Source organism: Neophocaena asiaeorientalis, unplaced genomic scaffold, assembly GCF_003031525.2.
Source record: "Neophocaena asiaeorientalis asiaeorientalis breed wild unplaced genomic scaffold, Neophocaena_asiaeorientalis_V1.1 scaffold581, whole genome shotgun sequence".
Taxonomy (NCBI): domain Eukaryota; kingdom Metazoa; phylum Chordata; class Mammalia; order Artiodactyla; family Phocoenidae; genus Neophocaena; species Neophocaena asiaeorientalis.
Window position 1 is genome coordinate 3,201,559 of NW_020172732.1, and position 26,976 is coordinate 3,228,534.

The 26,976-nt window shown below is 37.3% G+C and overlaps 2 protein-coding genes across 5 annotated transcripts in view; one reads left to right on the forward strand and one right to left on the reverse strand.

Annotated features, from left to right (window-relative positions):
• Positions 1 to 26,976, reverse strand: part of LOC112396639 (centromere protein R-like) — a 96,928-nt gene that overhangs the window by 22,705 nt on the left and 47,247 nt on the right. For both annotated transcript variants that reach the window (XM_024740411.1, XM_024740410.1), the window contains exon 6: positions 13,318 to 13,355. In XM_024740411.1, coding sequence (XP_024596179.1) covers positions 13,318 to 13,355 — 38 coding nt within the window. The remainder of the gene's footprint in view (positions 1 to 13,317; positions 13,356 to 26,976) is intronic.
• The window catches only part of ALG6 (ALG6 alpha-1,3-glucosyltransferase), a 59,841-nt gene that overhangs the window by 19,414 nt on the left and 13,451 nt on the right, over positions 1 to 26,976 (forward strand). For all 3 annotated transcript variants that reach the window (XM_024740407.1, XM_024740408.1, XM_024740409.1), the window contains 9 exons: positions 5,041 to 5,130; positions 6,277 to 6,365; positions 8,121 to 8,203; positions 9,278 to 9,342; positions 13,068 to 13,253; positions 13,844 to 13,979; positions 16,712 to 16,797; positions 18,204 to 18,288; positions 21,480 to 21,550. In XM_024740407.1, coding sequence (XP_024596175.1) covers positions 5,041 to 5,130; positions 6,277 to 6,365; positions 8,121 to 8,203; positions 9,278 to 9,342; positions 13,068 to 13,253; positions 13,844 to 13,979; positions 16,712 to 16,797; positions 18,204 to 18,288; positions 21,480 to 21,550 — 891 coding nt within the window. The remainder of the gene's footprint in view (positions 1 to 5,040; positions 5,131 to 6,276; positions 6,366 to 8,120; positions 8,204 to 9,277; positions 9,343 to 13,067; positions 13,254 to 13,843; positions 13,980 to 16,711; positions 16,798 to 18,203; positions 18,289 to 21,479; positions 21,551 to 26,976) is intronic.

Here is a 26,976-nt window from a genome sequence, read left to right on the forward strand (position 1 = left end):
GAAGTTTATGGACTAAGAGTATTTCTTCTGGAGGTTTTGCAAAGCTTCCTCCTGTAAGGAACATATGAGATGAAAAAAAAGCAGTAGCTTAGTGGTGAAGAGTGTAGGGCTAGAGTCAGACTGCCAGACTTCAGATCAAGGCTTGTACCCTTTACTAGCAGTGTGAGCTTTTGCAAGTTATTTAACTATCTCTGCCACAGTTTTATCACTCATAGAATGGAAATAATAGAATACATATTTCACTGGGTTATTGTGAGGATTGAATAAAATGATTCATTTAAAGCACTTTAGACCAGTGCCTGAAGTGTAATGAGTTCTCAATAAATGTTAGCTGTAGTTATATCTCACAGAAATCCATGCACTGTCATTTTTGTTGAACACATTCTGATAACAATTGATGACAGTATTTTTTTACTTATTAGGTGCCTGGTAGATTATTGATTAAACCTGGTTGTGCAAACTGTTTATATTGTCCTCTTGATTGCTTTGATCACTGCTTTTTTTTTTTTTGTGGCATGCGGGTCTCTCACCGCCGTGGCCTCTCCTGCCGTGGAGCACAGGCTCTGGACGCACAGCCCCAGCAGCCATGGCTCATGGGCCCAGCCGCTCTGCGGCATGTGGGACCCCCCTGGACCGGGGCACGAACCCGTGTCCCCTGCGTCGGCAGGCGGACTCTCAACCACTGTGCCACCAGGGAAGCCCTGGTCACTGCTTTTATATAACTCCTTTCTGAGAGAGTTACATACAAGAACTTCATATTAAGCTCTCTATTAATAGGTTGGCTGTACCCTAGTCCAAGTTTGGAGTATTTAAAATAGAGGTCAGCTGAATATTTGATACTATTCTTTTTTTTTAATAGGTGTGTGCATATTTGTTTATTTATTTACTTGACCTCACTGCGCAGCTTGTGGGGTCTTAGTTCCCTGACCCCGTAATGAACCTAGGCCATGGCAGGGAAAGTGCCGAGTTCTAATGTTTAAATGGTGTGATTTCTTTTTTTCCCCCTAGTTTGAAGTTCATTGCTGTATGATTCATAATGACTATCATTGAAAAAGATATATCTCAGTGGCACAGTTTATAAAACAGAAAATATATCCTTGGGACAGGTTCACTGTTATCAACAGTGGATATAAATCTATATTAGAAATAACATTTCTAATATTCTAAATTTTGGGGCTAATTTTGTCAAATTTGATTAGTTTGCCATTATTGTTACCTAGCAACGTGGCTGAGGAATGGTTTCTCATTTAACTTCAGTTTTCCAAGAGTGGGGACTTCCCTGGTGGTCCAGTGGTTAAGACTCCACGCTCCCAATGCAGGGGGCCCCTGGTTCAATCCCTGGTCAGGGAACTAGATCCCACATGATGCAACTAAGAGCCCACGTGCCACAACTAAAAACCCTGCATGCCGCAACTAAAGATAACGCATGCGGCAACTTAAAACGCTGCACAGCCAAATAAATATTAAAAAAATTTTTTTTCCAAGAGTGAAATCTTTGTCTTCATCTAGAAAGTTAGCCATAGTATAGTCAAAACTTTCAAGTGACAAAGTTGTCTAAAATGTGAAATCAGGATCTATGAGGTAAACTTTTAAAATGTCAGTTTTGGGACTTCCCTGGTGGCACAGTGGTTAAGAATCTGCCTGCCAACGCAGGGGACACAGGTTCGAGCCCTGGTCCGGGAAGATCCCACATGCTGCGGAGCAACTAAGCCCATGCACCACAACTATTGAGCCTGCACTCTAGAGCCTGAGAGCCACAACCACTGAGCCCATCTGCCACAACTACTGAAGCCCACGTGCCTAGAGCCTGTGCTCCACAACAAGAGAAGCCACCGCAGTGAGAAGCCTGTGCACCGCAACGAAGACCCAACGCAGCCAAAAATAAATAAATAAATAAATCTATTAAAAAAAAAAGTCAGTTTTATAATTCTAAATTTAAACATTTATTCCATTTCAATACACATAGTTATAAGTAATAGAGGAAAATTGAACTTTTTTTCTTTAATTTTATAATGACAGTTCCTTATGTGTGAAGTCAGGAGTAGTTTTGGCATCAAGTAGTAGAAAGCCTAAGTAATAATAGTTTAAGCAATAAAATAATTAACTCAATAAGTAGGTCTTTGCAGGGCTGGTTAACTGGCTCAATGATAGCAATCAAGGGACTTCCCTGGTGGTCCAGCGGTCAAGACTCCGCACTCCCAATGCAGGGGGCCTGGGTTCGATCCCTGCTCAGGGAACTAGAGCCCACATGCCTCAATGAAGATCCTGTGTGCTGTAACTAAGACTCAGCACAGCCAAATAAATAAATAAATATTAAAAAATAATAGCAATCAAGGACTCAGGCTTTTCCATTTTTCTTCTCATTCATTTATTCTTCTTGGCATGTTGGCTTTTCATCCTGAGGCTTTTCACCCCATGATCAATAGATGACTGCCAGGGCTACCAGCACTGTGACTTTGTACAACCATATTCAAGGCAGGAATAATAGGAATACCTTATTATTTTTATTTTTTTTGCAGTACATGGGCCTCTTACTGTTGTGGCCTCTCCCATTGCGGAGCACAGGCTCTGGACGCGCAGGCTCAGCGGCCGTGGCTCACAGGCCCAGCCGCTCCGCGGCATGTGGGATCTTCCCGGACCGGGGCACGAACCCGTGTCCCCTGCATCGGCAGGCGGACTCTCAACCACTGCACCACCCGAGGGGAAGCCCGAGCATGTTGCCTTTTTAAAAAAAATCACAGGTTTATAAGTCAGTAATTGTGGGAATGACTTTATTTCAGCATTGTTTATAATTATGAGAAGCCTGAAACACTCTAAATATCTTTTAGGAGGTGAATGATAAAGTACATTTCTCCTGTGTACATGTGTACGTGTTTTTCCTAGGTAGATTCCTAGAAGTGGAATCTCTATAAAGTAGCCAGTTTTAATGGATACCAACACAAGAATATCTCTTTCCATATACCCTTACCAATATTTAATAATAACAATTAACACCAGACTTCTAAAATTTCCATTTCCTTGAGTACTTGTGTTGTTGAGTATCTTTTAATATATTTACTGACCATCATATTTTTTCTCAAATTTGCATATTTATATATTTCCCCCATGTTTCTGATGGATTGCTGATCTTTTTTGTAATGATTTATATGATTTTAAAATAAACAATTACATTAATTTTCTATGCTGTGTTAACAAGTAACAAGTGACCATAAATGGTACTTACATAAACACACATTTATTATTGTAGTTTCTTTAGGTTAGAAGTCTGGGCACAGCTTAGTTCAATATTATGATCAGGGAGGGTCTCCTTCAGGAGGTTGCAGTCCAGTTGTCATCTGAGGCTGCAGTCTTATCAGAGGCTCAACTGGGGAAGGAACTGTTTCCAAGTTCCCTCAAGTTATTGGCAGAATTAATTTCCTTGCATTTACAAGACTAAGGGCTTTGGTTTCTTGTTGGAAGCTACCCTTATTTCCTAGGGTCTACTTGCAGTTTCTTGCCATGTGGCTTCTCCAGTATGCCCACTTACTAAAACATGACAGCTTGATTCTTCCAAGTCAGTGAAAGGGAGTCTCTGTAGCTTAGCCAGCAAGATGGAATCTTACATATACATAAAACATAAGCACAGGCGTGACCATCTTATCACGTTTGTCATATTTTGTTTACAAGCAAGTTACAGGTCTTGCCCACACTTGAGGGGAGGGGATTGATTGTACACACTTAAGGCAGGAACACCAGGAGATGGGTTCATGGGGATGACCTTAAAGTCTGTCTGCCACAGTATTCAACAGTATACAATAGTATTCTATATTTTAATCAGTTTTTGGTGTGTGTATATGTATAAAATAAATATCTTCTTCCCATTCTTGTCTTTGAATTTTTCTTATGGTGTCTTTTGTTAAATAAATTTTTACATTTGATGTACAGAAGCTCTTTGAACTGTTCTTGAAACTTTTAAGTTTGGAACTATTTATTTTTAAATTATTAATAAAAATTTTTTTGGCTGTGTTGGGTCTTCGTTGCTGCACACGGGCTTTCTCTAGTTGTGACGGGTGAGGGCTTCTCTTCATTGCAGTGTGTGGGCTTCTGATTGCAGTGGCTTCTCGTCGCGGAGCACGGTTTCTAGGCGTGCAGGCTTCAGTAGTTGTGGCTTGTGGGCTCTAAAGCGTAGGCTCAGTAGTTGTTGTGCACGGGCTTAGTTGCTCCATGGCATGTGGGATCTTCCTGGACCAGGACTCGAACCCATGTCCCCTGCATTGGCAGGTGGATTCTTAACCACTGTGCCACCAGGGAAGTCCTGGAACTATTTTAAATTATTTTTTTGTAAAAAGCAAAACTACCCATGATATGTTAGAAAAAATTACATTTTGAAGTTAATGATAACACTCTTGAATATAATTTCGTTCCTTCCCATTTTGACCAGTTAGAGGAGCCTGTTAAGTTATGAACATTAGATCTAGCTTTCTTCCTTAATTCACAGAATTTTGCATGCAATAGGCTCTCATTACATGTTGGTTGAATTGTGTTCAAAGTGTTATTAATAAAAGTATACCTGTTTCATGCAATATTTCTTTCTTTGTAAACCAAATCTTTATGTGGTCTTTGACATTCATTTTTTATTTAAATTGTGATTTCATATTGTTTCTTTAATTTTTTAGACCGTCAGAAGCAAATTCTCTTTTCGTTGCATATTTTCTTTTGTATAAGTGTTGGTCATTAAGTTTACTAATAGTAGAGTGATAACAAGTTCCGGTTTGCCTGTGAGAATCTTGGTTTGCCTCTATTGTTATGGCTTAATTATTTACAGCTTCTTTCTTAAGAGTACCTTGGTTTAGACAATAAATTATTTAGTCACACTACTCAATAACAACTTTTAATTGTGAGTTCACAAAAATTTTTAGGAGGGGGAGAAGTTTAGATGAATTTTTTTTTAACCTTGTATAACATTTTTTCATGTTAATTAAGTTAAATGAAGTGAGATGTTAAATATAAGTATTTCTTGAATATTGATTGTTGGAATGGTGCTTTCTTTTTCCTTTTCAGGTATTTTAATGGCAGTGATAACAACTTACAGTATTGGGGATTGGACTATCCACCTCTTACAGCTTATCATAGTCTTTTATGTGCATATGTGTAAGTTTTTCTTCCTTAACATAACTTTAAATATTTATGCCCTAGCAGATGTAGTAAGGAAGAGTTTGTTGAATAGAGAAGAAATCGTTTGTAGCTACTATTGTATTATGGTTTGTAGAGCACCATACCTTTATAATTGGATTGTAGGAAAGTTTATCAGAGTTTGACTATTTTCATAACTTTTTTGGAGGAAAGTCTAGGAAGATACGCAAAAATCTAGCTTTGTTTTGAAGTAGAGATGTTACCAACTATGCATGGATTACTGAGAAATATATCTAATACAGTTAGTTGTGCATAGGAAAGCTTTTTTCCTGGAATGGCCCAAAGTAAATGAGAAATAAAGGTCTAAATGGTATTCTGACTAACCTGTCAAGTAAGAAACTAGAAGTACCATAGTGTTTCACTTATGATTTAAGATCGGGATTGGAATTCCTTTTTCTTTTACAGAAATGGAATGGTTTATAGAAGATTAGGTGCTTCTATTTAGTGGAGAACCAGTTCTACTCTGTCCTGGTATTCCATTTCAGACTTGAAGTGTATCAGCCGAAATTTGAGGAACTTCTTCACATTATCTTCTGAACTCATTTTATTTGTTCTATTTCATATTTTGTAAAAATTAGCGTCCTGGATTAAAAATAAGTTTCCAAACTTCAGGATAATCAGATATACTTTGCAGTGTTCTGGAGAATGTAATATGTTTGAAAACTTAATTTATCTTTAATAATTATGTTCAGTTTTATGCAATGATTTATGATTAATAGCTATTTATTATAGCCTATTATGATAACTGAAAAGATTATAAATTATAAAACTATGATCCTCTTGTCAATATTAGTGTATTGCTCTTTACAAAGTATATGTTTAATAAATGAAATGTGACATAAGATTGTTTTCACACTGGAAGAATCATGAAGGTAGGGCTTTTAGTTAACACGCTACATGGGTTTGTTGGAAGATAAGCATGGCAGATTCTGATAGCGTTAGTCAGTTTCACATGGTTAAATAGAAAGAGTAAAGCTTAAGCCTTAACTCCACTGCTTTATAGGAGCAATGGCCTCTTCTCAAAATAGATTCATATGTCCTCAGATGTCCTTATTGCTAAAAGTATTGGAGAATAAAGTGCATGTACATATGTTTGATTTGCAGGGCAAAGTTTATAAATCCAGACTGGATTGCTCTCCATACATCACGTGGATATGAGAGTCAGGCACATAAGCTCTTCATGCGTGCGACAGGTAAAAGAGCAATAGGCATTGAGTGTAAAATTTGACTTAAAATTGTTTTTGAACTGATGACAGGTTCTATTATTGTCCTTACTTTTATAGTTGTGTAACTATAAATATGCATATATATGTATAATATGTGAGCAAATGTATATGTAAGCTAAAAAACAAAAGGGTAGAAACTAATAATTCTGGGTGCTTTACATTTACTATTATCTCCCTTAATAATTTGGACACACAAATGAGGTAAATACTGTTGTTATCCTTACTTTAAGCTGAGGAAACTGAGGCCTAGTAAAGTGAGGCTAATATTAATAGCTCACCTGAAGTTGGTTAGCTCTAAATTAAAGTTTTATTTGTTTAGGCTGTTGCTTTAATAAATCCCTTTCACTTTTACAGTGAATTACAGCTGTATGTCATATATTATATTGCTTTGCAGTGTTGCTAAATTAATCTTTACAACAAATGTTTATTGAGCATTTATTGTGTGCTGTTTAAAAGTTGAAAGTAATAAGCTTAAATTTCTTTAAAAGCTTTACAAGACTTAGGCTTTAATGCTAGCCTGGGTCTTTTCCTTAATTAGTCTAAATCTAGTCAGGGTTTGTTCTCTTTACTATTCATCCAGTCATGGAATATCAGGCCCAAGAGATAACCTCTGTATTGCCCGTCTTTCCCTCTCTCACACCACTCCCTCTTCCCAAATGCTTTAATCCTTTTTGAACCACATACTCACCACATGATATTTAGCTTCTGAGCCAATACCTGTATCTGCAGGGAACTTACAGCCTTTAGAGACTCTGTTGTATTTTCAGAGAGCCCCAGTCATTAGAAATTTCCTTCTTATATTGAACCTTCACTAGTCATTTTAGGTTCTGTTTCCTTGGGCTACATAGAACAAGTCCAATCCTTTATATATCTAACACCCTTCAGACATTTGAAGTCATCTCCTGTCGAGGTTGAACATTCGTAAATACTTCAGCTGTTTCTTAGACAACCAGTTTCTTGAATGTGATTATGGTTTTGAGGCCTCTGGTTGTGCTCCTTCAAATATGTTACAGTTTGTCAGTGTCATCTAAAATGTGGCATCTGGAGCTGAAAATAGGATTGCATGCATCTAACACTGACAGTTTACTATCATTTATCTTATGTGTGGTACAAGACAAAAACAGGCTTTTTGGATAGCTGTGTTGTACTGTTGAAGAACTTAATAGTTTTTCTTTGTTCTAAAAGGACTGAACATTCAGAATTATGAATTGCTTTATTTTTTTTCCCACTTTTTTTCAGTTTCCTCCTCACCTGGACCTATCAAGCTCTTTGTAGGCATTAATTAGCAAAAATTTATGAATTTTTATAAATATTCACATTAAAAAAGATTCTCCTATGCATCTCCACGTTTGAGGTATTTTTCACATCAGAAAATTTGGAGTATACAGATATTGAGGGGAAAATAAAAGTTTCCTTCCCTTGCTTTGAGTATTCTTAATTTTTATGTCCAAGTCAGAGCAAAGAGAGAACTGGTTTTAGATACAGCTAATTGATTTAATATGTGAATTTGTTAGAGAAAATTAAGAGACTCTAGTACTGTATCAGTTGAAATTAGGCACAGGTGAAGGGAATGGAAAGTGCTCAACATGGAAAGGACTTGTCCAGAGTGGGTAGGAACCTTGTGTTAATAGAATTCCCACTCGGGGTTGGAGGAAGGCTGTTAATAGGTTATAGTAGACCCTGATGGACTCAACGCTTAAAATCATTTGCTTGTTTTTTCAGTGTTAATTGCTGATTTGCTGATTTACATACCTGCAGTGGTTTTGTACTGCTGTTGTTTAAAAGAAATCTCAACTAAGAAAAAGGTAAGTTTTGAAGTAACCTGACATTTCATCTCTGAAATGTTTTATTACCTTAACTATTAAGTGTAGAGCTTAAGGAAGTCATGCTTTTGGGAATAGATAATAGGGAACAGTATATCTTCTGTCAATTAATTTTCATTTAGAAACATTAACTTATCTTAGAGTAATTATTTTAATGTCCAAATATAGTAATAAGATGCACTGAATTTTAGAAGTTATTACTGCTGAAATGCACAGCATGCTACATTTATTGCTTAACTGGTAAATCTGAATTTTGAGTTGGCTTGTGAGAATGACAACTGAAGGTCATTTTGAAAAGTTGCGATATATTCACAGTTAACAAATATGCTCTTTTTTAAAAAAAAATCAAATGGTTTGTGTTAGAATTTTATTTATTTATTATTTATTGGCTGCGTTGGGTTTTTGTTGCTGCGTGCAGGCTTTCTCTAGTTGCGGTGAGCGGGGGCTACTCTTCGTTGCAGTGTGCGGGCTTCTCATTGTGGTGGCTTCACTTTGTTGCAGAGCACGGACGGGCTCTAGGTATGCAGGCTCAGTAGTTGTGGCTCGTGGGCTCTAGGTGTGCAGGCTCAGTATAGTTGTGGCTCACGGGCTCAGTAGTTGTGGCTTGTGGGCTCTAGAGTATAAGCTCAGGAGTTGTGGCGCACGGGCTTAGTTGCTCCGCAGCATGTGGGATCTTGCTGGACCAGGGCTCGAACCCGTGTCCCCTGCACTGGCAGGCTGATTCTTAAACACTGAGCCACCACGGAAGTCCCATGACTATTCTCTTTGGTCATTTTATATAGATTAATCATTAGATTAATTTATCTGATTTATATATCTAAAAGTGCTTTCTCAGACAAACACCTTTTAGGGATTTTTTTCCTTTTTACTGAAGTATACTACGTCACCTCCATGAAGACTTTAGTGTTTAAAGAGTTGCTTTATAAAAATGGAGTATTTCGATAAATAGAAGGTAAGAGGGGAACATTTGCTACTGTGTTAAATGAAGCTACACTTTTACCCGGTTTGATTCAAGTAACAGATTACTTTCTTATTTCACAATAATTTTCTTTACAGATTGCTAATGCATTATGCATATTGCTGTATCCAGGCCTTATTCTTATCGACTATGGACATTTTCAGTATCCTTTACTAATTTAGAAATGAAGTCAGATGCATATCATGAAATCTACGCTCAGTTTGTATAATGTTGTCATCTAGTAACGTCTTATTTACTAGGGTTCTTGCTTATATAAACCATTTTTTAAATGGTAAAAGAATCTCTTCAGCAAGTGTTTAGTTGAAGGGTAAAGTACAAATTAAAAGTAGCAATGTTTTTTCACAACTATTTGGATTGGGAACAGAATATTGGTAACTGATTAGCTGTTCTGGAGCTAATTCTGAAAAGGTGAAACATTTTCTATCTTTTGTAAATGTTTTCTGATGCTTACAAAAACAGTCTTCCAGTTTTTGAGTTTTAAAACAAAATGTTCCTCTAACAGATAGTGGTAGCTGGGAGCTTTAGGAAACTAAAATTGAATAAATCTATGTGGATTTTATGTGTGTAATTTTTGATACCTAAAATAAGGAACATTCAAATAAACAAATTATAGAGGAAAGTTGATAAAATCTGCACATGGCTCTCCAGTTTGTCTTCTAATGTATTAAATATTACTGTTTGTCCCAAAGGAAAATAAATAATCCACACCATGATTGCTTAATTAATATTTTTTCCTTTTGGTGCCAATCTGTTTTAGTTATAAAATTAAAATGTATATCTGTCAAAGGACTTGCAAAGATATTCAAATAGGTAGTTACTTCCATCGTATTTTTTATTCAGTCCTCTTTCCTAATTGAGCCCTTTTTTTTGGCATTATAGGATCATGGCTTTTAGATAGTTTGATAATATCAAGAACATTGATAACAAAGAAAAGAAAAACGTTGTTTACAAGCTTTTTTTTTTTTTTCGGTACGCGGGCCTCTCACTGTTGTGGCCTCTCCCGTTGGGGAGCACAGGCTCCGGACGCACAGGCTCAGCGGCCATGGCTCACGGGCCCAGCCGCTCCACGGCATGTGGGATCTTCCCAGACCGGGGCACGAACCCGTGTCCCCTGAATGGGCAGGCGGACTCCCAGCCACTGCGCCACCAGGGAAGCCCTACAAGATTTTTTAAATACTATATTTACTTTGAAATATTCTCATACAGAGAAGTACACAAAATGTAAATGAATTGGCTATTATCCATGTCGAGAAATAGAACATTGCCAGTATCCAAAACCACACCTGTACGCATCCCAAGTAGTTCTCCCTCCTCCTTTCTCAAAGATAGCCACTTAACTGACTGCTAGTACTATAGTTTGGTTCTCCCCCTTTTTTGAACTTTCTATGAAAAAGACAACACAGGGCTTCCCTGGTGGCGCAGTGGTTGAGAGTTCCCCTGCTGATGCAGGGGACACGGGTTCGTGCCCTGGTCCGGGAAGATCCCACGTGCCGCAGAGCGGCTAGGCCCGTGAGCCATGGCCTCTGAGCCTGCGCGTCCGGAGCCTGTGCTACGCAACGGGAGAGTCCACAACAGTGAGAGGCCCGCGTAACTAAAAAAAAAAAAAAAAAAAAAAAAAAAAAAAAACACAGAGGGGCTTCCTTTGTAAAAAAAAAAAAAAAAAAAAGACAACACAGTAGGTATTCCTTTGTGCTTGGTGTTTTTGGTTCAACATTCTGTTTGTGAGTTATTCGTGTAGTTGTATGTAGCAGTAGTTCGTTCTCTTTCATTGCTTTATAATCTATTGCATGAACACACATGATTTTATTAGATAGACATTGGAGTGTTTCCAGGTTTTGGCTATGATGACTATATGTTGCTTTGACCTTTCTTGTAAATATTTCTTTGTACACATGTAAATATATTTCTTATGAGTGGAATTGCTGAATTATAGGGTGTGCACTTGCTTAATTTTGGATATTCCCATATAGTTTTTAAGCATGATCTACCAGTTAATACTCCTGTTAGCAATGGTGTAGGAGTCCCAGGTGTTCACCTTCGCCAGTTGTCAGTTATTTTCCTTTTAACCATTCTGGTAAATTCGTAGTGGTATCTTCTCCGTGATTTGAATCAAACTCTGGAAGCTTTGGGGATTATGTCATTTTGTAGGGACACCCTTTTTTAACCACTATTTACTTTACTTTCCTCATTTGTAAAATGGAGATGATATTAACCCTTATTTTTTAAGCTTTTTGAGAATTAAATGAATTCATATTTGTAAAGCATTTAAAGCAGTACTTGGGAGGTACTAAGCACTACATAAGTATTTATTGCTATTACTAACTGTTACTGCTGCTGCTGCTTTTGTTGTTCCTGTTTGTTACTTTTCGGGCTCTGAAATTTTATAATGATTTGTTTGGGCAAAGATATTTTTGACAGTTGTTTTGGACACTATGGGTCATTCATTTTGAAGACTCATGTTCTTCAGTTCTGGGAAATTCTCATAAATTATTTTTTTTGATAATTCTCTCCCTTCTTTCTTGAGCTTATTAGACAGATATTAGATCTTTCAGCTCCATCTTGAGCATCTCTTTGTCATTTTGTTTTATAGTTTTGAAGATTGTCTTGCTTTATGAGTAACACTTCTATTAAATTTCATTTGTTCTGTTAAGCATTTAATATCTTAAATTTCAGTTTACTCTTTTTTTTCCCCACTGTTCCCTGAATTATTTCCATTCTCCTAGGAGTCAGTCTTTTCTCCTCTTCACTTTGGTCCTTTTTCTGTCATAGGTGTTCCTTATATGTCTATTGATCCTGGTGTATTTATTCTAAGCATAAGGCAGAAGAGAAAGCTGCATGTGAGCTTTCTATACATTTGGTCCACTATAGGGTACATGGCAGGATTCTGGCCAGTACTCTGGGATCCTTAAATGTCACAATGTGGAGGAATTTGCACTATAGTGTTGACTTCTACACTAGTTGCTCAGATAGTTTATTCCATTTCTTTGGAGAAATATTCCTTCTTTTGTTGCCTGGTAGTAAATGTTTTGGCTGCCGGATAATCTTTGCAAAGGAGTGAGGTGGGATTTGACATCTCCATCTAGGAGTTTTCAGTGCATCCTCTTGTTTTTTCTTCAACATACTCAAGCACTCCAACCTGCTTGTTTCCACAGTTCTCGGGGGCTTGCAGGGTGGATTGGCTCCTTGCTAGCCTGAGCTTCCTCTGTGCATTCACTAGGCTTCTTCTAGTTTATTTGTTGCCACTTCTCTGTCCTTTTTCCATCTTCTAGAAATGTGTTGAAATCTTCATCTCTTGTAATGCATCTTCCTGTTCCCTTTATGGCTGTGAATTTATACTTTAAAAAATTCCCTATTGTTTTAAGGGGGTCTCAGGAAGGAGAGGAGGTAAACATGAGTACTCAGCTCACCGTTTTCAACTGAAAATCTAGTTGTGATATTGTTTTCATATAAGTGTTATTAGTTTCTAATCAAGCACATATATTAATTTATATTATTGATGCATATTATAGAGGAAAAATAGTGATATCAGTAAGTTTGGTGTTTTTTTTTTAACTTTTGGAGCATTGATTTTGGTATGTGTTATAGTAATATTGTGAAATAGCCTAGCAGAAAACAAAGCTGTGTGTTAACCATTTAGAGCTCTTTTAAACCTAAACAAATCAGTTGCTCTGTTTAGTAGTAGATTTAATATATTTGAAGCCACTACATGTAATTTCAAATTTGTTTATCAATTCAATACTTTCAGCTTTTATTTAGAAATCGTTTTCATTATAATGTATCATTACAAAATCACATAAGAAAAATGTTCTATAAAATGCAAAATCTATCTCTTTTAATTACTGAGATAATTCCTTGACACAGAAACATATATAATTCTGTGAGTCTTGGCTTTGCCTTGTGGGGTGTTCTTGGAGTATCTTACGACTGGGACCTGCTGGGGTCCCTGGCATTTTGCTTAGCTATAAATTATAAGCAGATGGAACTTTACCACTCCTTGCCATTTTTTTGTTTTTTACTTGGCAAGTGTTTTAAGAAAGGCCTCAAAGGAAAAGGGTGAGTGTCTTTTAAACAACAGAATTCAAAAAATTACTTCAGATAATTTATTTGGCATACTTACCTTTGCCTTCTGGTGATTTCTCATTAATGTGTTGGTGGCTATGGAGTAAATGGAAAGAGAGATCAAGTCATGTTCTATATTACTGTATTTTAAATCTTCCTAACTAGAGAAATATTTTGACCGATGTATATTTACTGGAGGTAATGTGAATTGGCTTGTTAGAACATTGCTGTAGGATTTCATCCCTTTAGAGCATATTACATTATATACTTACTAGAAACACATCCCAATTTGACATTTTTCTTCATAGCTGCATAGGAATGGCATCTAAGTTAAATGTTAAGAAGGATGGTGATAGTCTTCTTGTTGGGGAATTGCACATCTTAATAGTTGTGAATTTCTTAACTCTGATTTAAGTAGACTCTCATCTTAAACCCATATTGGTGGCATAGATTTTTACTATACATTTTTACTATACATTACTATACATTTGCATTTATTATATTTATAGTAATGAGACGCAGATTGATTTCTCAGAATTACTAACCTCTCCCTATCTTACCAGTTCCCTTTGTTTTTGTTCTAGGTTTGTGTTGTTGATTAAACTGGCTTGTACTGTTGTGGCTTCCTTCATTCTCTGCTGGCTGCCATTCTTTACGGAAAGGGAACAAACCCTGCAAGTTCTAAGAAGACTCTTCCCAGTTGATCGTGGATTATTTGAGGCATGTTTAAAAACTTTTCTCTCGCTCCTTTCTGTTACAGTACCTTCCCTGTGACCTTTGGGGATTTCATGTAGAAACACTTCAGCTGCTCTCCTCCTGCAGTCATTCCTTGCCAGTTATTTAATCTGGTACATAAGCTATAGCTCATCTGGCATTTTCCAGTACATTGTACAAATAGGTAATGTTTATGTCATCCTGAGATCCATAATTCAGTTATACATTTTTCTAATGAAATAGGGTTCATAATGAAAGACAGCATGAGGAGTTGCAGCTACAAAGGTAACAGCTTTGTGGGGTTTTTTTGGTTTATATTCTTTTTTTAGTCCTAGGAAATTATTTATTAAACTAATAATCATGTTTGCTTCAGAAAGATCTCATAATTCCTTATGAGGTATATAGCTTTCATCCATAGTAATTTTTAATGAGAATCATTCATTTCATTTCATTTAATGCCAGCTTAATCACTCTTGTTAAATTTTTATTGCATGGATAATTTGATTTAGAGTTAGTAATTAAATTAAACAAACCATTTTTCTGAAACAAAAAGGTCTTTTAATAAAGTTAGACAGAGACAACATATTTATAGATAATTTGCTTTTGAATAAATATTTCTTTTAAAAAGAATTAGAAAAGCATATATATCTTTCTAGTTTTTGAGTATATGAAATGCTATAGAGTATCTTTCAGTGGATCTGTGGGAGGATGGAACCAGCATTTTGAAAGAGGCTAAGAAAGAATTTGGTGTTGTGAAGGAACAGAAATGTGTGCCCTGTATGTCAATGGGGATGATGATAGTGATGGCCACTATTGCTATCACCACCACTTTCTTACTAGGTACCAGGCACTTCACATGTAATTTTATTTGATCCTTAACCATAGTGCTGAAGTAGCTGTTATACCCACTTTACAGGTCAGAAAACTGAGGTCAGAGATTCATATAGCTTTTGCATGGCAGAGCTGTAATTTGAACTTTGAGAATTGTGCTCCTAACGTCTTTATATATCCTCTAACCTTAATACCTATATAAAGAAGAGTTTAGTTCTCCATGTAAGCTGCCTGGTTATTTGCCTTGCCTTCTATTGGGTTGGCCAAAAGTTTGTTTGGGGTTTTCCATAATATTTTACAGAAAACCCAAACGAACTTTTTGGCTAACCTAGTATTTCAGAAATGGTATTTATCATGATCATTATAAAAATGAGTGTCATGCACTTTTGATGGTGCTGTTGGTTACCTTCACTCACTTGTTGCCCTCAAAATCTGAAGAGCAGTTTCATTGGCCCGACAGAGGGAAGTAGGATGGTACAGTTGCCAGTGATAGTTACTTTCTTTTTATTTATTTATTTATTTTTAATTGGAGTATAATTGCTTTACAATGTTGTGTTAGTTTCTGTTGTACAATGAAGTGAATCAGCTATATGTATACCTATATCCCCTCCTTCTTGTACCTCTTTGCCACTCTCCCCACAGTCCCACCCATCTGGGTCGTCACAGAGCACTGAGCTGAGCTTCCTGTGCTTTATAGCATATTCCCACTAGCTATCTGTTTTACACATGGTAGTGTATATGTCAATCCTAATCTCCCAATTTGTCCCTCCCCTTCCCCTCTGTGTCCACATGTCCGTTCTCTATGTCTGTGTCTCTATTCCTGCCCTGCAAATAGTTTCATCTGTACCATTTTTCTAGATTCCACATATATGTGTTAATATACAGTATTTGTTTTTCTTTCTGGCTTACTTCACTCTGTATGACAGACTCTGGGTCCATCCACATCTTTACAAATGATGCAACTTCATTCCTTTTTATAGCTGAGTAATATTCCATTGTATATATGTATCTTCTTTATCCATTCATCTGTTGTTGGATATTTAGGTTGTTTCCATGTCATGGCTACTGTAAATAGTGCTGCAATGAACATTGGGGTACATGTGTTCTTTTGAATTATGGTCTTCTCTGGGTATATGCCCAGTAGTGGGATTGATGGGTCATATGGTAGTTCTACTTTTAGTTTTTTAAGGAACCTCCATACTGTTCTCCGCAGTGGCTGTATCAATTTACATTCCCACCAACAGTGCAAGAGGTTTCCCTTTTCTCCACACCCTCTCTAGCATTTACTGATTTTAGGTTTCTTGATGATGGCCATTCTGACTGGTGTGAGGTGATAACCTAATTGTAGTTTTGATTTGCATTTCTGTAATAATTAGTGATGTTGAGCATCTTTTCATGTGCCTCTTGGCCATCTGTATGTCTTCTTTGGTGAAATGTCTATTTAGGTCTTCCGCCCATTTTTTAATTGGGTTGTTTGTTTTTTTGATATTGAGCTCCATGAGCTGTTTGTATATTTTGGAGATTAGCTAATAGATTACTCTGATTTCAGGTGTGTGGTAAAATGGGTCAAACAATATGTGTTCTACATTAGACAAAGTAAAGATTTCTTAGAAACTAATTTCCAAAGATGAATAACTTCAGTATTTAGGAATAATGTGCTGCTCTTCGAAAAATATTAAGTATTTCTTGGGCGCATGTAAATTATGGTTGGCTAGATCACCTCCTGTTGCGAAAAATGTGTGTGTATGTGTTCCTTAGAGAGTTTAATCAACTTAGTTATGAAATTGTGAACAAGCGCTTCTCATGACCCCAGAGTTTATCTATTTAGAGATTATGGGCTGTACTTCATGGAGTTTAATATTTCTTTCAATTATACTAGAATGTAAAACTAACAAATTTCTTTTAAGGATAAAGTAGCCAATATTTGGTGCACCTTCAGTGTCTTTCTGAAGATCAGGGATATTTTGCCACATCACATCCAGATAATGATCAGGTAAGAGACACCAAGTTTGTATATAGTGTTTTATAAGCTACTCTAAAAGTGTGGCAGTACCTCATTTATCTGGCATCATAGGGAGTAAGGTAGTCTTCATTAGTGAATATTCCACATAATGTAAACTCATTGCTCTGTATAACAGAACTTTTTTATTTGAAACATTTTATGTGAAAGTTACTGTTACCTACTTCTGTCTTCCTTAAACAGTATATTAAACATGATTTAACATAACCTTGAAGAGTCATAATTTTCCTTGGTGTATCAGTCAGGGTCGACCAGAGAAGGAGAATGAGTAGGAGATCACTGTGTGTGTGTATGTGTGTGTGAATTTATTATGAGGAATTGGCTTATACAATTGTGGGGGACTGGCTAAGCAAACTGAATGCCAGTCCATAAGACAGACATTCAGGAGGGGCAATCTAGAGGGAAGGAAGAGCTGTACTGACCCCACTGCTCTTTGGAGTCTGATCTCAGGGAAGGCCTAAGCCTTTTAAAGGGCTTCCAAGTGATTCAGGCACCACCCAAGGCCGCACCCTTTTGATTAACTTAAAATCAATTGAATAGGGACTTTAATTACATCTGCAGATCTCTTCACAGCAGCACCAACATTAGTGTTTGAATAACTGGGAGGGGTGTGTGTGTGTGTGTGTGTGTGTGCTGCCTTTCTCTTTCCTCCAGTTCTTTTGGTTGGAGAGTATCCTTTGTAGCCCACCGTAATAGGAAGCAGACTAGTTGAGCTGAAGCCACAAAGCCTCCTCAAGTGGGAAAATTAGTTATTGTTTTGCATTATAATACTTGTTTTCAGGGCTTTCAAAGACAGATTGCCTTGGTACTAAGAGGCTCCAGACTCCTCTGCTTGTTGAGTTCTTTTTTCCTCCTTGCCCATCAACCATCACAAGGAGAAGCTCTAGCAGCTTCCCACTCTCTTTCTAGCTTGTTCTTTCTGATTTATCATGGGCTTGAAAATCAGATAATCAACTTTTGTGAAATTGAGGGCCAAAGAGGTTCTCTTGTGAGTAACTTTTATGAATGTTTGTGTTACAAATATAGCATTGTCTCTTTATACCTGGTTATGTTTTCTTGTTTGATAATTGACTTTTAGCTATCTTTGTATCTTTTCCATAATTGATACTAAATACTAAAAAAACATAAGCAATATTTCTATAATATTTTGTTCTATTTTATATAATCATGTATATATTAAAGTGTGTACATATTTAAGTGTATGGATTTTATTTAAATGTTATTTGGTCTTGAATTTATTATTTAATACATAAAAACTTTAATTTGAAATCAACTTAAGTTGATAAGTAACGTGACCCTTACATTAAAAAATTGTTTCTTTGTTTTAGCTGTATACCTTTATAAAGAAAACAAATGTCTAATTTTTATTAATTTTTTAGCTTTTGTTTTACATTTTTGAGCCTGCTTCCTACATGTATAAAATTGACACTTCACCCCTCTCCCAAAGGATTCAAATTTACTCTGGTAAGTTTCTTATTACTTTAGATAATTAATTCTTGCTGCAATTGATCTTTTAAAAATACAGATAATTATTTTCCTGCTTTGAACAGGATTATTGGATTGAGACATAAGACATTCATTTATTTGGCAAACACTGAGTGTCTGACATACTTAGGTGCTGTTTTGCACTAGGCTGAGCAATCAGAATCTTACAGTTTAATTCAACAACTATTTAATTTCTTTGTGGTGGTCAGTGAGGGAATACAAAGAAGAAAACAGTGGTGATAGACATGTTTAAATTATTATGCTCTAAAGCAGACAGTATTAAGTTCTGTCAGGTACAATGGAGTGCTGTGATAGTGTGGGAAAAGGAGATATTACTTTGAGGGCAGATTTTAGACTATTTCTTAAAGCAAGTGGGATCAGAGCCAAATTTTGAAAGCTGGGCAAGATTTGGAATAGGTGGTTATATAACAGGAGAGTTCGAGACAGGAGGAAGAGCTTGAAGGTACAGATGTGGGAAGGGATAGGGAATGATCTGGGAACAGCTATTAACCAATGAAATTTGTGTAACTTTTACCTGGGTATGTGTGTGTTGAGGTTAGGAGAGGATTTAGTGGGAGAGAAGAGTTGGAAAGAATCAAATTATGTAAGAGCTTGGATGCTGGGCTGAAAAATTTGGAGTCTGATTTGTGTGCAAGAGGAACAAAAAAGATTTTGGAGAAGGAGAGGGAACAGATCTCTGTTTTAGGAACATGACTTGTGTCAGTTGGAACATGGATCGGGTATATATTTTATATTTTAGGGTTTCTCTGCGTGGGTTTACAGATTCCTCCTGGTTGTATTTCTGTGGTATTTAGAATTTGTTCCTGTGTACCTTGGTCTATAAAATGACATTTAAAGGATATCCTTTTAAAATATCAAGAAGAGTTAGTTTATGAAAACAGTCAGTCTTAGTGGACTTATAAAGGGACAACCTTTTATTTTTTATTATTAAAAAAAAAATTTTGGCCATGCCACGCAGCTTGTGAGATCTTAGTTCCCTCACCAGGGATTGAACCCAGGCCCTTGGCAGTGAAAGTACTGAGTCCTAACCACTGGACTGCCAGGAAATTCCCTAAAGGGACAACATTTTAGAAATTGGAGTTTCAGTTCTGGGACTGCCACTTATTTATATTGCATTCTAAAAACAAGCCAGAACAGAGCATGTCAGTCAAATATTTCAAAAGTGCTTATTGGTTCCACAGTGCAAAAAGATTCATGTTCCTCTTTTTTAAAGTTACCTTTTTATTGATGATGTCTGTTGTTTCATTCTGTGAATGAACTCTAAGCATAGTAAGTCATCTATAGTTAATATTCTATAGAATGTTTAGAATAGGAGGGATGTGGTTAGTAATATTCTGATGTCTTCAGTAGCCCTAACTTGAAATATTTGCAAGCTTATGTAAAATGGTTATTTATCATGCTAAATAAAGGTATATTTCAAAGATGATGGAATGGAACTTCAGAGTTTCGGTAACTAGCAGTGTTAGAGATGGTTACTTTTAGGATTTTAAAGCAGAAAAAGCATTTTCTTTCTCTTAATTTCCTAATTTTATTTAGTTTTTTGTGTTTTAATACCAGACATTGTGTTTAAAAAATAAAAAAGACATATTAATGACTTATTTTATTTTTGTTGATAATGTTTTAAATTCTTATTGAATACTTCTGAGAGCTTTAAAACATTTCCCATTATAATTATTTTAAAGTGTTTTTTCCTTTCAATTTAAATTGAATTATTTCTTAATATAGGTCTATAATTAAGGTAATTGATAGTATAAATACTAATATATCTACAGCAGCAAAGTTACTTTTATCTATATCTTTTCAAGTAGTATTTATTAAGTGCCCTTTAATGTGTCAGGACCTCTTCTAGGAATTGGCATATAAATGAATGACAGCTAATATCCCTGCTCTCTTAATTGGGGGACATTCATGCTAGTGGCAGGAGAAGAACAATAAACAAAATAAATCAGTTAACAGGAAAATATCTGGGAGTGATGAGGATTATGAAGAAAATAGTATTATGTGAAAAGAGGGCTGGTGGGGTTTGGTTAGGGGGGTACTACTTCAGATTGAGTAAGGGAAGGCCTCTCTAGGGAAGTGACATTTCATACTGGAACTGAATGATTGATTGATCAGAAGGAACCAATTACAAGAAGATCTGGGCTCTGACTTGACAAAAGCAAGTTTCTTCTCCAGGCAGGAACACATTTGGCATGTTCAAAGCATTAAAGGGACAAATATGAAGTGGCTGGTGTGAAATGAGTGAGGGAGACAGTAAGAAAGACTGGAAGAGGAAGGCAGGACCCAGATTATGTAGGAGTTTGGATTTTATTCTAAGTGTAATGGGAAGCTATTGGAGGATTTTAAACAGGGAAATTACATGATCTGATATGGTGGCTAAATGGAGAATGGACTGTCGGGGGCAGGAGCATTACCAGTTGGGAGGTTACTGCAGTGGCCCAGCAGAAAGGTGGGCGTGGCTTAGACCACTCCTCTGCCGCCGTCAGCAGAGGGGAGTGGAGAGAAGTCGGTGGATATTGTATTTGGGAGATGGTGTAGATAGGATTTGCTGATGGATTGGATGTATAGCATGTACAAGATAGTGATCCAGGTTTTTTGTTTGAATAACTAGATTGGATGTATATAGATAAATGTCTAATATGCAGAATATAAACTCCTGAAAATAGATCTAAGTCATTATTAATTTAAAATCCCAAATAGCAAGTGATTACTTTATAGAACATTGAATATATTTTATTGAAGTGCACATTTTAAAAACACTAAAATGGATTTACTTTGCCAGTTTTAGATTTTGACTTACTTGTCCTTCATGCTTTTTAATTTAAATTGTCAGAGATTCCAAGGGAGGATGAAGGTATGATTGTTGTGTCTGGATTATTTAGTAGTTTTGTTATTAATAACTGAGACTCAATGAACTTGTTGTAGATGGTTAGGTATAGCTTTATAATAATTATTTTTCAAAATATTTTGATTATTAAATTTGAATAAAATATTATGCACATTAGAGTTGTGTATATATTTTCCTTCTAGCTACAAGCTATATTAAACTTTAAAATTTTACTTGAAATGATTTTTAGTCAGATTCATAATTAAATTGATATTATATTTTGTAAGTTGTTATGTCTGATTTTGTCCTCTTTTTCCTTAAGGTTAGCTGTGCACTGTCCTTCTTTCTATTTTCTTTCCAAGTACATGAAAAGTCCATTCTTTTGGTATCATTGTAAGTAAAAATGTTTCAAGTATGTTTTATTTGTTTATTGTGATGTGTTTATAATATGTAAATAAATTTATTGCTTACATTTAATCACCTAAGTGCAAATCAAAACTATGCAAATGTTACATAATTTCATAAAATTATTTCATAAAATTACATGTTTTCCAGAATGATGATCTCTTACAATTTTACTTCTTTATGATATATTTTAAACTGATGAAATTTTATGGAATAATTTCTGATATCTTATTTCCTCCTATTTTTTTCATTTATATTTTCTATATGCTAATAAAAACGCCTTCCAAAGAGGCTCTACTTAGGTTGGAGCCTGTGTGTCTTCTTTGCCTTTTTCACCTCATTCATTTCCACATCTATTCAATAGCCTGTTCTCTCCATCAACCTCTTTAGAGGCTTTTATATGTTGCCTCCTTTTTAGTTCTTCTGTCAAAACCTTTGTTTAGACCCTATTGGCAATCCCTAACCACACTCCTTTTTTTTAGGAGCATTAAAATTTTTTCCTGTTCTTCATAGAAATTGAGTGGCAGTTGGGGGTATATTATCCCAATATTAAAATAGTATTTGCCCAGAACACATTGGAATACTTGAATCCTGCCCAAGATCAATTCCACCCATGCCTGCCACACCCCTCACCCTGTGTTTGCTAGGTTCCTGTGGAAGATGCATGTATGAAATGACTAATGACAAATGGAAGGGTGTATTGCTTTTATTAGGTGGAGCTTTGAACTAAAACCTTAGTGCAGAGCTTTATAGTAGGTGGGGCTGGCTATGGGGAAGCCTTCTTTCTTCCAAAAAAAATAGTCTCGTACCATTGCAGACTGGGAGGGCAGCTTAATTTCATCCCCTGAAGTCTAAACTTGAGTTAGATCTGACCACTGTTATGTGAGGCTAGGCTGACCCTGTGCAAATCCCTAGTGCCAGGGGATGGAACTATGGAGAGGTATTGCTTTCAAACATGTATAATCTTCCCCAGGATTCCTACTCGAGAGAAAGGAGCTCGATCAGTGAGTGACCTATAATCTGACTATTCAGATTAGCTCGTGGGCCCTGAATTTCTGGAAGTTCATACTCTACAACTGTACCTAGATTATTCATAACAGTGCATGACTTTAATATAATTTTGATCAAATATTTTAAAGTTCCTCTTGACCTGGTTCCAGCTAAGCTATCATTAAACAAATATTTCACCCAATAAATATTTATTGAGGGCCTGCTATTTGCCAGATACTGTTTTATGCACCTGGGATATATCTGTGAACAAAACAGACAAAAATCCCTACTTTCTTAGCTTTCATTCTCAAGGACAGACACTAATAATTAAATAAAAATAAGAAATTAAATAATGTGTTAGCAGGTAATAAAAGTCATGAAGGATACATAAAAGAGGATAAGGGAAGTTGGGAGTACTGGAGCTGGGGTTACAGGAGTAAGTGCAGGTTGCAGTTTTAAACAAGGATGTCAAGGTAGGCCTTGTTGAGGAGATACTTGAGTGGACTGGAGGAGGTGAGGGTTAGCCAAGTAGATATCTGGGAGAATAACATTCTAGACAGCCAGTGCCCAGGCCCTAAGATGGGAGTATGACTGATATGTTTAGGGAACAACAGAATGGCCAGTGTGGCCAGAGTGCAGTGGTCAATGTAGGAAGTAATAGGAGGTGAAGTTAAAGAGGTAACAGGCATGTAAATTATATAGGATCTTGTAGGCCATATTGGGAACTTTGGCTTTTATTCTGAAGGAAACGGGGAGCCATGGAAGGATTTTGAGGAAGATGCATGATCTGACTTGATGTGTTTTTTTTGTTTTGTTTTATTTATTTTTTATTTTTGGCTGCGTTGGGTCTTTGTTGCTGCACACGGGATTTCTCTCTAATTGCAGCGAGCAGGGGCTACTCTTCGTTGCGGTGCATGGGCTTCTCATTAAGGTGGCTTCTCTTTGTTGCAGAGCACGGGCTCCAGGGTGCGCGGGCTTCAGTAGTTGTGTCACGCGGGCTCAGTAGTTGTGGCGTGCGGGCTTAGTAGCTCCACAGCATGTGGGATCTTCCTGGACCAGGGATTGAAACCTGTGTCCCCTGCATTGGCAGGCGGATTCTGAACTACTGCACCACCAAGGAAGTCCCGTGACTTGATGTTTGAAAAGGATCACTTTGCTTATCAAATTATACATGTTAAATATGTACAGTTAATTGTATATCAGTTATACCTCAATAAAGCTGTTAAAAAAAATAAAATGATCATTCTGGTGGCAGGTCAAGAACAGATTGTACAGAGCGAGGGTAGAAAACACAGAGACCATTTAGAAGGCAAAGGCAATCACCATTATCCAGGTTGAGAGATGGTGGCGATGGGGACCAAGATCGTAATAGTGGAAGAGGTGAGAAGTGGTCAGTAGAGCCTGAATGTTTCCCGATGATTTGGATGTAGCATGTGAGAGAAAGAGAAAAATCAAAGGTGTGTTCATGGTTTTTGGCCTGGAACGGGAAGGATGGAGTGGCCATTGACTGAAATGGGGGAGACTGCAAGTGGAGCAGGATTACACTAGATGTGAACAAGGTGGGAGGTTCCCAAGTTCAGTGTTGGACGTGTCTTTGGACATCAAGTGGAGGTGTTGAGTTAGTATTTAAATACAAGTCTGGGTTGGATATATGAGTGGAGTCCAGAGAGAGACATAAAATTAGTAATTTCTCAGTAGAGATGACATTTAAAGTCATGAGACTAGATGAGATAACCAAGGAAGTGAGTATAGACAGAGAAGAATACCAGAGACTGAGTTCTGGGCCACACAATATTAAGAGGTCTGGGAGAAGAGGCAAATGGGAATGGCCAACTAGGTAGGATGCAAACCACAAGAGTTGGTGTCCTGGAAGCTGAGTGAAGAAGGAATTTTAAGGATAACAAGGTCTGCTATCTTACACCACTGACAAAAATTAACTTGAAATGGCTTAGACTTAAATGTAAGGACTGAAACTGTAAAACTTGTAGAAGAAAACATAAGGGAGAAGCTCCTTGACATTGTTCTTGGCAATGATGTTTTGGATATGACACCAAAAGCAGAAGGAACAAAAGCAAAAATAAATAATTGGGACAGCATCACACTAAAAAGTTTCGGCACAGCAAAAGAAATATCAAAATGAAAAGGCGGGCTTCCCTGGTGGTGCAGTGGTTGAGAGTCCGCCTGCCGATACAGGGGACACGGGTTCGTGCCCCGGTCCGGGAGGATCCCACATGCCGTGGAGTGGCTGGGCCCGTGAGCCATGGCCGCTGAGCCTGTGCATCCGGAGCCTGTGCTCCGCAATGGGAGAGGCCACAACAGTGAGAGGCCCGCATAACGCAAAAAAAAAAAAAAAAAATGAAAAGGCAACCTGTGGAATGGCAGAAAATATTTGTAAATCATGTATCTGATAAAGGGTTAATTATCCAAAATATATAATGAACTTATACAACTCAGTAGCAGAAAAAACAGATAATCCAAAGGACCTGAATAGATATTTTTCTAAAGAAGGCATACAGATGGCCAACAGGTACATGAGAAGGTGCTCAACATCACTAATCATCGGGGAAATGCAAATCAAAACCACAGTGAGATATCACCTCACACCTGTTAGAATGGATCTTATCCAAAGGACAAGAGGGACTTCCCTGGTGGTGTAGTGGTTAAGAATCTGCCTGCCAATGCAGAGGACATGGGTTCAAGCGCTGGTCTGAGAAGATCCCACATGCCACAGAGCAACTAAGCCCGTGTGCCACAACTACTGAGCCTGCGCTCTAGAGCCTGCGAGCCACAACTGCTGAGCCCAAGTGCCACAGCTACTGAAGCCTGCACGCCTAAAGCCCGTGCTCTGCAACAAGAGAAGCCACCGCAATGAGAAGCCCGCGTACCGCAATGAAGAGTAGCCCCCCCATACTGCAATGAAGAGTAGCCCCTGCTCGTCGCAACTAGAGAAAGCCCGCACACAGCAACAAAGGCCCAACGCAGCCAAAAATAAATCAATAAATAAATTTATTTAAAAAAAAAAAAGATATAACAAGTGCTGATGAGGATGTGGAGAAAAGAGAACCCTGTGCACTACTGGTGGGAATGTAAATTGGTGCAGTCACTATGGAAAACAGTATGGAGGTTTTTCAGAAAATTAAAAATACAGCTACCATATGACCCAGCAATATTTCTGAATTAAATGAAATTACTGTCTTGAAGAGACATCTTTACCCCCTAGTTCTTCACAGCATTACTTGCAACAGCCGAGACATGGAAACATGGAAGTGCCTGTCAACAGATGAATACAGAAAGTGGCGTATTACTCCCCCCTCCAACACACACAGAGGAATATTATTCAGCCATAGAAAAGGAAGGAAATCCTGGGGACTTCCTTCCTCCAGTGGTTAAGACTCCATGTTTCCACTGCAGGGGGCACAGTTCCAATCCCTGGTTGGGGAACCAAGATCCCACTGCCATGCTGTGGCGCGGCCAAAGAAAAAAATGTAAGGACATTTGCAACAACATGGATGAACCTTGAGGGCATTATGCTAAATGAAGTAAGTCAGACAGAGAGAAAGACAAATATTGTATGAGCTCACTTAAATGAGGAATGTTAAGACATAGAAGCATCGAAACTAAACTCACAGAAACAGAGTAAGTTGGTGGTTGCCTGGGTTGGGGTGGGGGGTTAATGGGTGAAGGTGGTTAAAGAGTACAAACTTACAGTTATGAGATGAATAAGTTCTGGGGATCTAATGTACAGCATACACTGTAGCTGGCTGTAGTTAGCAAAAGTTAACAAGTCCCCTACATACGAACCTTCAAGTTGCGAACTTTCAAGGATGTGAATGTGCATTCCTTCAGCGTCACATGTGAGTGAAATTGCAGCTTGCCCTCTGTCTCCTGTGGCTGACGATCCTTCAGCTCTACCATCTCCCACCTTTTCTCCCTCCTCCAGTCAGTGACTTCTTGCCTGTTCACTCGATGCCAGCCCCTGTATGCCAGCTGTTGTACTGCACTACTGTGCTTTTCAAGGTACTGTACTGTAAGATTAAAAATGTTTTCCTTATTTTTTGTGTTTGTTTTTTTAATGTATTATTTGTGTGAAAAGTATTATAAACCTATTATAGTATGGTACTATATAGCCGATTGTGTTAGTTGGGTACCTAGGCTAACTTTGTTGGACTTAACAAACAAATCGGACTACAAACGTGCTCTCACTATGGAACTTGTTCGTATGTAGGGGACTTACTGTATTGTATACTTGAAAGTTGCCAAGAGAGTAGATCTTAAAAGTTGTCACCACAGACACGCACAAGGGCACACACACACACAAAAGGTAACTTTAAGTTGATGGATGTGTTAATGAACCTTATTGTGGTAATCGTTTTGCAATATATACCTCTATCATCACATTGTACACTTTGTTCACATTGTGCAAT